We start from the raw sequence: 13,256 nt of genomic DNA, 5'->3' as shown, positions 1-13,256 counted from the left end.
TTATAACACATAATTCGCGTTTTTACGGACCTCCAGGATTTTCCTGATGTTAAAATTTTCATATCCAAAGCGAATGACTTTGTATTGTATGTAACCACAGTGGCTGACGGTGAGAACGCAAATTGAGACGCATCACAGTCGAAGGGTCGATTAAACCGATGCGACTAGGATTGAAAAAAACTCTACTTCCCCCCACAACTTATGTTCTGTTATCGTGTAACACGAAATCATGTGCGTACGAGTAAGTTCGGCGACGTAAACGCGTAACGATCGTTTAGCGTTATGGTGGACCCCGTTTTTGCGATGCCGGGGATTGAGAGTTGTAGCGTGCGGGTTCGGTGTTCAGTGCCAGTCGTCCACTAATAATCCGAATTATTTTGTCGTAAAGTCTTTTGGCCAATTCCCGCCGTATTCACATTTCCTTCGCGGCATGTCAATAGTATTTGATTTCTCTATCACGGTAACGTATACAATACACTACAAATATATGTAATATAACTATATGTATGTTTACTATATTCACCGTATATACCTTATCCTATGGTATTTCGCCGCCAAGTCGATTCGGTTCATTAATTCTCGAGGCACCGGAGGGCACGAGAAAACCATCGTCCGACGGCAGTAGCAACGCGTTATAAGCGCACTGGTGGCAATATGTCAAAGCGTACTTGGAGGGGATAGAGAACGATGAGAGGAGGGTGACGACGACGACACACCGGTTCATTTCCGGTTCGGTGGTAATCAACTCTGGGCCTGCTGACGACCGCGTCCATATGCCTACCACCACCGCCTCCAGCTATCGAGTCCAACGGTAACCTTCACCGTCTTTGTGACCCTTTTTCCGCGTGATATTACTTCCATTCAACCGACGAATCGGTTATTATTATTATTATTTCTTCTATTCACTCCCACTCTTCAGCCGCAGCTACCGTCTTCGATCCCGCTGTCGAGTTCGGCCGTACCATTACATGTTCCTCATTGCCTTCACACACCGTAAATCGGTCGAAGAGACAGAAACGCATTATTCCCGTTCACCAGTAATTTCCCAATATATCCAAGTTTTCCATCCGTGTTATTGCACGTATGCCCCGTAACGCCGTACGCGATGTACGTTAAGCGGAAACCTCAAATACGACTCGTGGGCTAAGCAGACGAGAAAAGTAATAATAATAATAATAATAATAATAATAATATATTAATGCGACTCAGACAACCCGTGTGTTCTTATTCGACAACGTTAACATCATAAAATGTACATGTATTTATTATATTCTATCGGGTCCGTGAGAAATGTAAGTCGTGGGCTGTTTATAAATTATCTTATATAAGACGGTAAGGAAATGTCATTAGGAACAAGGCTTAATCTAAATGTAGCTATATGATTTTCGATACGAAAAACGTTAAACCACGCTCGATGTTTTTGTGCAAAATAAAATGCGTTTTGAGCGCTAAATTTACAATTATTCATTCTAATAACGTTTGCACCACAATAATAATATATTATGCCATTCGACAATACCCATCGTTTATCAATAGTTTTTAAACTTATTCGAGCAAACTTTGTCAATTAAAACTTTTATTTTTATTTCTTTCGAATACGCGTTAAGTAAGTTGCATGTTAAGAGTTAAACTATGTTGTTATTGGTACGTTGATTTCTTATAATGAAATAGCTACAAAAGTATTTCCAGAACGAACGGATATGCCGTCATTACATTTACAGCGGAACGTACTGTGAGTGATTTTAGTATAAAGACAATTCGTCGGCAAACAGTCGTAATTAGTCTTACCATTAATTTAATAATTATTAATAATAAATAATTTAATTAACATTGTTTCTCTTTTTGTTCGTCTTCTATCGCGTGAAAAAATCAAGGATCCCACGCGTCGTCGTAGTGGGACAGTGGACGCTTCCATAGATGGAAGATAAAACGAAATTATAATGATAACGTTTTGGATGACTATAATATATTTTTTTCCCATCATCTTGTTCCTCTCACCAACGCAAAGGCTCAACGTAAATTATTATTTTGGCACGAGAGGGTGTGCATTATTGTAACACTGGCAGTTCTGGCGGGGCGGGACGGGACGGGACGGGTACGTATAATAAATGCGAATATCAAGTGACCAAAATGGGTCGGTGGAAAACGCCTATTTGGGTTTTGAAGTACAACCCCGGAAGGGGTGAGAGGTGCTCGGGCTGGTGGTTTTAAACCATTAGCATTTGAAAGAGGAAGTCTGGCAAGTGGCGCAGTGGTAGTATATACAACTACTGCCGCCGCCGCCACTCGCGTTCGCATTTTGATGAAAAACCCCGCAGTGCACCGGAATACTCTTCTACTGCGTCACACTCTCATGTATATACATATACATATATTATATATATTATATGATACAAGTATATATACAGAAAATATACGCACATACACATACATATACGTATATATTGTGTTCACCTAACTATATCACATAATACGTACATAACATATATTTTTAGTACAATTTGGAAAGGAGAGAAGCATGCGGAATTCTCGCGGGCTTTCGACACAATTGCGACGAGTTTCGATTGAATAGTAAAAAAAATAATATTAAAGAACCCATTATGTATAAAGGTTTGCAGGTATACGCAGCATCCGTCCCCTAGTATACGTATTAATCGAATAAACAGGACGATTTTATGCTGATGTCACCAAATACTGTTTTTATGCATGGGTGTACAGGGTGATAATATTGTTATATGGTCACGCGTAACGGAAATTTTAAAGCATGTACCTTTTTTTTTACATGGTATCGAAAACTAGGGTGGCACTGACCTAGGTAATTTCACCCCTATTTTCCATCGTATGTTTGTGCATATACCTATCACGTATTAGCGTGAAATCTCTCTGTGAGTATATCAAATACCCTATTATAGCCCATAGTGAGTGCGCTTTTTGTTCCCAACTGAACTGCACACATTCCTACTTAATAGGGCTGGTTATGTTCGTTCGATTTAGCCCGTCCGCTGAAATCATCGATGAATGGATAAATTAATAATATTGCTTTGTCACAATTAGACCTTTGCGTACGTATATTATTATAAGGTTTTACTAATGTCTAAACATTAAGAGTTGATATTTTTTAATGGCTTATCGTTTATTATAAGTTAAGAAAATATTAGATTCTGATCCTGAATCTGAAGCTCTGATCACCGATTTCTATTATGTATATTATATCTGCATCCATACGTTACCTATCATGTACACATTTTCGCACACGACCTTTTCCTTTACTTTATATTAGTTATAAAGTTTATATATATTCTTTATATTTTCATAAAAATGTATTTATTTTTCCACGGGAAAACATAATTTATTTCTATGGTTAACTATTCTACTGTGCTTCGTGTTCAACTATACTATGTACTAAATTATAGGTATACCTTATAGAGTTATAATAAATTTACCGTTTATTACGTGATTTTTTGATCTTACCATTATTTTAACTGTATGTACTATTTTAAAGTTATATATAATTAATATATAATTAATTCTATCTCAATAATTAATACATTTTTTTTTAAATTGATATAATTATGCAGTCGTTTCTATATCATTTTGAGATTTTTTTATATGTTAAATTGCATATTTAGTCAATTAAGTTGAAAAACAATGATAAAGTCGATTAATTCGTTCTCGATATTTGAATATTTTATCAAACAAACGATAAATTATTCATTTGATGAAACGACAAACTTCCATGTTGCCCCTAGTGACTGATCAATGACATTCATTATTTTGCTATAGAAATCTTTAAATCTTCTTTTAAATTCACCATATCCTTATGATTTTTCCTCACACAAAACTTAAGAACACATTACTTTATATCGAACCATATATAAACATTTCACATTGTAAAAATTTAGGTTCTAATCAGTTAAAATATACATTTCGCAGTCTTAATAATTAAATTGATCACATTATCGTATTTAAATGAAATAAGATGACTGATTTATATAATTTTTTTACATGTGAAATTGTATAAAGTATACTCAATGTGTATGTTTACAATTTAATGGAACTCAGAGAGAGTTCCATTAAATTGTAATTTTTTATATTTTATGAGTTTAACATTTTTTTTCATGCTGTATCTACAATGTGAGTGCATATAATGAACACTATGATTTTGATTATTATGATATCTGCAATCGAGTGCAGAAGAAAAGAGTAGAAAAGAAAATGAGATATTGTGTTCGGGTTAGACAGCTAGTGTGCAGTGCTTCGATTTGCTATATGTGTACACCTACGCGCTAATATATATACACTCACACATATTATACAATAAAGTAAAATGTATTGAAGGTTCTTCTAAACAAGCGTTAAGTAACGGTTGAACGTGAAATGCTGAACTTACTTTTTGTATCTCTGTCCCACTTTTCCTTCCGGTGATGGTATAATGACTATCTGAATAATGCATTTTACGAAGGCATTCGGTGAATTCTTACGAATGAATCGAGAAAACGTAACTCGTTTGTGAGGCTGTAGTTCTTTTTTTTTACTTCAACGTCTCTATACAATCTATCCTACGATATATTACGTTTGAACTTAGAACTTTCATCATTTGTTCACCTCACTCGAGATGGAATAAAAAATAAAAACAAAAACACTATGCTATAAACTGCAAGTCAGTAAATTTGTTTGACCTATAAGTGTTTTGAAAATAGAGTTATTTAGTAATGTATTTGCATATATTGATTTTTGTAGTTTTCAAATGTCTGTGACATTAATTACAACCAAAACCACTAGAATTTTTAGAATTACAAAAAACAGCATTTATCAAATTTAGGATATTGATTTTCTGTGAACTTAAAATCACTTTTAAAATATGGTTTATTTAAAAATATATTTAACCTTTTTTACGTTAAAGTATCTTTTGTTACCCGTTTACTTAGTGTGGAATACTTCAATGTACACATATTAGTTATTACCATGTTTATCGAGTTATTAAACAAGTAGTGCTCTTGATATTGCATTTTGTACGAAATAAATATAATTTAAAATATTATTTTTATGACTGTACCACTATAGATTTTCAAACTATATTTTTGGACCTTCAAGAGAATGCCGTGAGTTATGTTATGTACCTACCATTTAGTTGACTAGCTTACAAATATACCCCCAAAAGTGTCAATGGAATTCATAAGAACCCTAAGAGCAGAAACGCACTAGGCGGCCTAACTGAAATTCCGCACATGATTGCTTATTGGAGCCCGCGTACTAGGCAACCAATGCGGTTCAGACTGCGGAAACCAGTAGAAAGTGCACGATTACACAGTGGCCAATTGGTTGCGCGCAGCTAGAAACAAACATCGAGAATGTACGAGGTGTGTGGCTCGTACGCGGCTGCTGTGAGTCTCTGCCCACTATTCGAAGCAACCAGATATATATTGCGTTTTTCACGTCTCCCACCATACGGTAAATACGTTATTTCTCGAATAATGACTGCACCAAATTTCTTGTATAATTTAAATAACATTCCGGATATCTTCGAAGATCTTTAAAATTATTTATAAACAAACCACTTGGGTGCCATTCCAAAAATAGTGGATGAACCTAATATTTTTTTTTTTTTTTTTTTTGTTCTGCATTTCAAACGAAATAAAATTTAAACAGTAACAGCCTCTTCCGTATAATTCGTCAATCGATTGACTAATTATGAAAACTAGGTGCTCGATATTTTGACTGCCACAGTATGACTGCCGTGGTCAGGCTGCCTAGTGCGTTACTATTCAAAGTAAAACCGCTAAATATAAGTTAAATGCTTTTACTTATACGCACTTAAAATAATCGTGGGTATTTAAAGACAATAGCTGTTTGCCTCGTCGATTTTAATGAGAAGCACAATTATTTATGTCATACTCACAGTTGAAAATCTGTAATCGTATTAAATTTGGTGTAATTACATTGACATATTTTGTTTGTACGTTCTTCATATTCTCTGGGTATAAATCGCATTTTATTTTTCAAATGCAAGATGAAAAATTTGGTCTTTTTATCATACCACTAAATAAAGATGATTGATAAAAAAAAATATTCTTATTCATTTAATTATATTAAAAATTATAATTTTTAATGTTTTTTAAACTTTCTTAGATTTTAATCGGTAATCCGTAAACATATTGTATGTTACAAATTAGAAATATTCGAAAAAAGTACCGTATTATATGACATAATTATAATTATAATTAATGTAACTCGTATCAGTAGTCTGTGTAATGTAATGTGGATCAGTATTGGACAGGAAACTAATTATATTGTATTTTACTTATAGTGATATTCCTGAAATTATAGTTTACGCGTGTTTAGAAAAATTTAAAGTAAAATAATTTGAATCTTTTTTCAATTTACCAAACGTTTATAATTGTCTTTTGTAAGTATAATTTTGTGAGCTAATTTTTTCCAGTAAATTTTCACACAATTGTAACTCGGTTACCTATTGAAAATACAGTGTATTATATTTGTAAATTTAAATTCAGCTGGTTGAGAACTTTACAGTGTTGTTTTAACAGTTCCGTTTCAGAGTGCAATTCGATAATTTTATAAAATATAACGCAAACATTCATGTATACAGACAGCATTTTAAACACAAGAAAAATGCGTACAGACATATGAGATACATGTACGTACGTTTCAATTTTAATATTTATTCAGCGAGCAAGTGAAGTGATGGTTGAATATAAGTACTAAATTAGCAGCAACTAAGCGGATTAAGTTGAAACAATAGATCAAATATTGTATTATGTTTTACTTTTATTTTGAACTAAGTATCAGAGATTTTTTTTTAACAAATTATGGGGGTGAAAGGAATAAAATAATAAAAACCGTTTTTATCTATTTTTTCGACCAACCTTTAAATATCTGACGAACCTTTGCGTTCGTATTATTGTCACGTACGCTTACGGCGTCTTGACGACCGTTGCGCTAAGATACACACGTATGTACACACGCATACGTACGGTCATACGGTCGATCTTAGGGCGGCTTAGCGGCGATAACGGGGTGGAACGTTAAAAGGGAACGCGTAGTAGACGATTTATCAGCGAGATAGGAATTGAAGCCGAAAACCATTAGAATCAATCAAAAGTATAGTGGAATGGTACGTGTATACATTTATATGTATACTTAATGGGTCCGCGAACGCGACGTTCCGAGTACAACTGTCGCGGGACCTGCAATGTTGGGTTGTCGGTGACGGAAGGAAAAAGGGCGCGGGCGAAACCGATCAAATACGCGTACGTGGGGGGAGGGGCAAAACTGTTTCGCCTCGAAAACGTCAAGCGTCTATCAGCGTGTATGGTGCGTGTGAGTGCGCACGCACGCGCATAATTCCGATAGGGCGCGTACATAACTGCGAGGTGACGAGGTTTACGTACCCGCCCGCCGCACCACGTGCCGGATAATACGCTCGGCTGTGGGGTGGTTCGGTACGGAAATCTGTCTGGGCGGAGGGACCGGGGACGGGGTGGTGCCGAACCCAAATGGATGGCTAACAATTATTCATCGCTTGGCTTCGGCAACGGTGACGGCGCACTACGAAGCGCTTTTGCCGTTGTCGCGCTCGCACACGTCACCTGTCCCGCGCGCCCGACTAAATGTGTTTCTCTTGTCATTCTCGTCGGAGTGCATTAGCTCACGCGCACCACGCGCTTATACACCCGTGCGCGCGCGCACACACGTGAGCATAAATACGAACGCGAACGAACGCACACTACCTGTCTCCGGGGCTACAGCGCCGTCACATCTCGTCGCCCACTTGAGCATGACACGCGCGCGTATGACAACGAACGGACCGACGAACTCGACCATTAGCTGTGACTACGACAACGGCCGCCGGTGGCGTATTGATTGTTCAATTTTACGCCGCGTCGACCCCACGCTCGCCGTACCTATGCGCGCAACACTGGTCTGTTTGCTTACACGTATTTCGCGTAACTCACTCGGTCGTATGCGACCGGTGGCTCGGTGACGTGACCGATGAACCGTCGAACCGTCCCGGCGGCATCGACCGACGTTTCGGGAGATTAAAAAACCCTGAGCGGTACGGCCACTGTCGGCGCGCGATCAGTCGACATTTGACACGCGCGATTTGCAATCAACATTTATACCGAATTTCGATATTGCAAAAGTACTCAAACATTTATTATTATTTTTATTTTTATTTATAATTATTACTATAAAAAGAATAAATAATAAAAAAAAAAAACTTTTATTATCAGTTTCAAATGATTATAATTTATGCGTACGACTTTTTGACTCGCACGAGTGACAAGTAAATAAATTAAAATTTTAACAATATTATTGAATAATTTATCGGAATCGAATGTAATGACTCACGCTAAAAGCTATGTAATTTATTTAACATGTTGCAATCGCAATCAAGTTAATGAAGAATCGAAATATTTGAACACATTATGCCGTTTATGAAATAGAATATGATTATATAGTTTGTTTAACACCAACCGTTATGTCAGATTGTCGAATGTTTAGGGGAACTTTGGACACATTCATTTTTTGATTATGGAAAACAATTTGCTAACCCTTTCTTTTTAATGCGTGCATCGATTGACAGTGGTCTTGTCCCAATACTGCAGTTTCCAATATTGTATACCATTTATTGAATAATAATAATAGAATTATCAAACCTTTGATGAGCTATGTAATTTAAAGTATAAAGTTTCATAAGCAGGTATGAAGTAAGAATTATTAAACATGATAAAGTATAATTTTTTGGTACCAAAAGTTTACAGCGTGAAAACTAACATTATGTTGTACAAATTATAATTCATATAATCAACTTTGGAATCATTCGTATACTCGCTAAAACCGTTGGATTTGTTTTACGCTTAATTCACTGTAATTCGAATTAAATACTTTTACATTTATAACCAAACGGAGTGGAATAGATTTAAGTAAAATATTATGTTGGTAATATTTCTAAAAAATTAATTGAATATTTTCAATCTAAAAATAAATTAGTTGATAGTTTTAGAACAAATGAGATTTTGAAAATTTTTAATTCACAGTTAAAATTGTAGTATAGGCAATGACTATCGGAAGGTATTAAATTATAATTTTTTTTGTCAATATCAAACTTTTATTTTTATACTTTCTTGGGCAAAATAATGGATGTTTTTGTGATTCCATCATAAGAGACAAATACTAAATTTAATACACAGGTTATAGTATTCATGATGTGATTTTTTTATTCTAACCATTTCAAAAATGGATTTTTTTGTTTTAGTCTTCGGGATGAATTTATCTCGAAACTCTTCTGCCCTTCCAAATTGTATGCCACACAATTTAGGCATGTGCATACGTAGTTTATATTTGGATACGGGAAGCGATGTTTTGTCGCTATATGTCAATCGGTTGGTATGGTTAACTATTCACGACGGTGCCTGTGTTTAATCTTGCATTAAAAATATCATCGAGTGACTTATTCATGTGAGAATATTACAGCCAGGAGAAATATAAATGATGAACTTTCGTGTATATGTCTAGATCGGGAAGCTTCCTGGTCGCAATCGATTCGCAAAAATATATATGTGTACTCATTCTCCCTTTCCATCCACAAACGATTCCACCTCGTAGCGAATTTCTTCTTTTCAATAAAAAAAAAAAAAATGTGTACATGCACATTTATACAAACACGAACACACACACTCATATATATATATATATGTGTATGTTTATATTAATAAATAGAGTCGGGTTAGTAGACGGAAAATGTACGGATAATAAATAATATAAAGTGGAAAAATTCCGCATCGGTACGCACGCCGATGAGGCATTGAGATCGCTCTGCCGAGCGTACGGATTTCCCGTCCCGTTCGATTCCCGGTGTGATGTGATCTAAATAATAAACGGTCCTGCATTACCATAATATTGACCTAGGTATGTGTATAAGGGCGACAGGGTTGATATTCACTCGGAGTAGTCGAGTGTGATTGTGCGCGCGCGTGCAATATGTATGTGTGTGTATAATATAAAATAAAATATTCGTTTTGTTACGGGGTTGTATGCGGGGGCCAGAATGTGATTCGTGTACTCACGATTAGGGGATGTGACGGCTTCGACAGCGACAACGGTCATGGAGTTGACGGGATGGGTTTGACTTCGTACAAAACCTGGGTTGAAAAATTACCCTCACCAATAAAAATTAACTTATTTAACAATTATTTAATTATACTATCTATAGGATAATGTATTATCCTACGCGTATGTTCACTAGACGTATATTATACAATGTGTTGATACATTGCTATAGCTTACGTTATAAGTTGTAATACATTTCTAGTGAAAAGGAAATGTTTTTTTTTTATTTATTCGTTAATAAAACAAATTAAATTACAAAAAAAAAACCTATAAATAAAATCAATTTTGTGAGCATAGTTGTGATTGTACGTTATAAATGGGGTTTCAGCCGTGTTGCTGTAGCTGATCAGTCCGCTGGAAACGAAAACGAGCTGAAATATGTGTCAAGGTAGGAAACATATTAACGGAATAGGTTTTGAAGTGTGTTTTGTGATTTTTCGAAACCGGGATATTCTATTAGCTATACATATTTATTACATGAAACCATTAATTTTTCATACGTACTGATTTGATTTTTGATAAACAACAAATATGTAATATATTTATATGAAAATATATACATATACATACATATACACACACAAGGGTACTTGTGTGCATGTAAAAGTACACATACATTCATGTGGTGTATATATTAAAGTGTGTGTATTTATGTATTCATATCGATTTTAGCTAATCGAATGTTCCTGGCGTTTTGTTTAGTTAATTTTTGTATGTTTTTTTTTTTTTACTTTTTTTACTTATTTTTTTTTATTAATTTAGTTGGGATGTTTTGATTTATTGGTGTACCGTTGCGTATTTAGAATATTGATTGTTTTATCTTCAATCTGCAAATTGATATCGCTTTTGATGTATTTTATTTTTATGGGCTGCCATATTGATTTGTTTTGTTTTATTATTTTTGTTAAAAAATTCCACCAGACAAGAAACAGGTTTTCACGTTACATTTAATTTCTATATATACGCGTTGTGTGGAAGGAATTTATCTTTAAATTTGGTGCGATTTAAATACTCCCGACAGTGCATGTTTTTTTTTTTTTATTATTTTGTAATCTTTGGGATACAAGTTGTTTGTTATTTTAAATTATTGTTGGATTAAATTGAATTCATAATATATGTATGGCATGTCAGAAGTAAGATTCCAGGAGGAAGAAAAGATCAGTCAAATTTTATATTTAGAGAAGAGTTTGGTATACAGTATTTTGTACACAAACTTTCATTGATTTAATATTTTAGAGTGGCTAATATGAGTTCTCCATCAAACATCAAATTTTACTTAATTTTATTTGTTTTTTTTTTCGAAAAATTATAAATAATTTTTAATTACAATATCTAAGAGAATAGTCGAATAAGTTAAAGTAGTAAAAATGTTTTCAAATTACATGAACCGTAGAAAAACAACAGTTATCTAACAGTATCCAGCGTTGTTTATATTTTTTGTAATATTATGCACAAATAATCATCTTAAATATCGGTGTACACGTAGAAGTTCTCGTCAATAAAGATTGAGATGAAAGAAGAATACCTGTTTGCGGATTTTCCTTTTTAATAAATATTCTTAACGACTAATGAGGCATAAATACTGTTTTAACAGTAATTATTTCAATGAAAATTAGCTTTAAGATTATCATCTTATTGAGTAAGAAATGCCAAGACCTTATTATTATTTATAACTTGTATTAAGTTAATTTAAATTCCTTACTGTATATAATTTATTCGTAAAATGATCGTTTTTCTGTTGTTTCGTCTGATGTAAGATTTTATCTGGTAAATACCATTTTTTTGGCATAAAAATAGTGTTTATTAATAATCAAGCCTAATAATTCAATAATTATTAAACAATAGTTTAATTTAATCATGATATCCTGTAAGTTTAATAATTTTCATCAAACCGTAGAATTCTGTCTATAAAGTTTGTTTAAACAATTTTTTTTCGTGTTTTTATTTCTACGATACGTGTACAATCGATACGTTTATTTTAAACAAAAATATTGGAATTTCTAAATAAAATGTTAAACGTTTAAAGGTATCGGAGCACATGAAAAATGTACGCCAATATTATAATAATATGCTATGTGCGGCCGATAAAATAGAATATTGTTTTTAATCAAAAACATTAATTCGGATTAATTCGTACTGGCACATATACATTCCCGTGTATGTGTATATACATGCATATACAACAATAACAATAATAACAAATAGCGCTGTTAATCGCTCCCGTTTTCGGCGAAGCTAACCGACCCCGTTCTTCTCTGCCGTCGTTGCGAGCATTCGCCGTGCTCACCATCCCTGCACTCGTCCGCCGTCCGATCCTCTAGCCGGCCGCACCGAATCGCCGTGCCGCTGCAGCCACCACCGATCTCGACCGTCCGATTTGCGGTTTTAATTAGATATAGGACTGCCGATCGGGCTTTTAATCATAATCTCCGTGGCATTTATCGTCGACTGAAAAAGTCCGCTGGTCATTGTACGCGTAATACCCACCGCATCCCTCTAAACGCGTATACTATATACACGGCTGATCGGACCCTAAGCGTGTGTGTATATATTATTATTATTATTATTATTATATGCGTATAATATCGAGGATACACTCGCATGCACGCAATACAACCTTATTGCGTAATTTTGGTTGGTGGTGAAGAAAAACTTTTTATTTTTTCGTGGTAACACGCTTCGGTATACATACGAGTGCTTGTTATTATAATTGTGATATTAATGATAATAACCACAATGATTATAATAATAATTGTACCATATTAAATTATATATATATAGGTTCGTGCGTGCGTGTGTGCATTATCGTGTGTGTGTGTATATATGTAAAACATTCATCCGGGTTTTTTGGTCATCGCGGTATTGATGGTCAATGGTGTTTTTGTATCCGTACGTACATTATGCGTGCAGGATAAGAACGGTCGTCGTTATGTGTTTTGATGCAGTGTATATGTGGTGGAACGGAAGGGCTTCGTTGGTGGGAAGGGGAGAAGGAAACGCAAAAGGGGTTTTGTGGTAGTGTTTGAATTTAATAGCGCGCCAAGTTACCACGTAATCTAGTTCGGATGCGCGGGAGTGGTTTCCGCGGCGGCAACATTTTCACAAATAATACGTTCTGTGCTAAG

At 34.7% G+C, this 13,256-nt stretch overlaps 1 protein-coding gene across 6 annotated transcripts in view; it reads left to right on the top strand.

Moving 5' to 3' along the window:
* Window positions 1-13,256, top strand: part of LOC112683261 (RNA-binding protein Musashi homolog Rbp6) — a 433,196-nt gene that overhangs the window by 239,522 nt on the left and 180,418 nt on the right. For 5 of the 6 annotated variants that reach the window (XM_025554184.1, XM_025554190.1, XM_025554186.1 and 2 more), the window contains exon 4: window positions 10,460-10,519. The exons of the other annotated variant lie outside the window; for it this stretch is intronic. In XM_025554184.1, the coding sequence (XP_025409969.1) occupies window positions 10,460-10,519 (60 nt within the window). The remainder of the gene's footprint in view (window positions 1-10,459; window positions 10,520-13,256) is intronic. 6 annotated transcript variants of the gene reach the window in all.

This window comes from Sipha flava, unplaced genomic scaffold (genome assembly GCF_003268045.1).
Source record: "Sipha flava isolate LNK unplaced genomic scaffold, YSA_version1 222_pilon_pilon, whole genome shotgun sequence".
NCBI classification, from domain to species: Eukaryota; Metazoa; Arthropoda; class Insecta; order Hemiptera; family Aphididae; genus Sipha; species Sipha flava.
The sequence above is the reverse complement of the archived record's forward strand: the minus strand, read 5'-3'. Positions and strand labels throughout refer to the sequence as shown.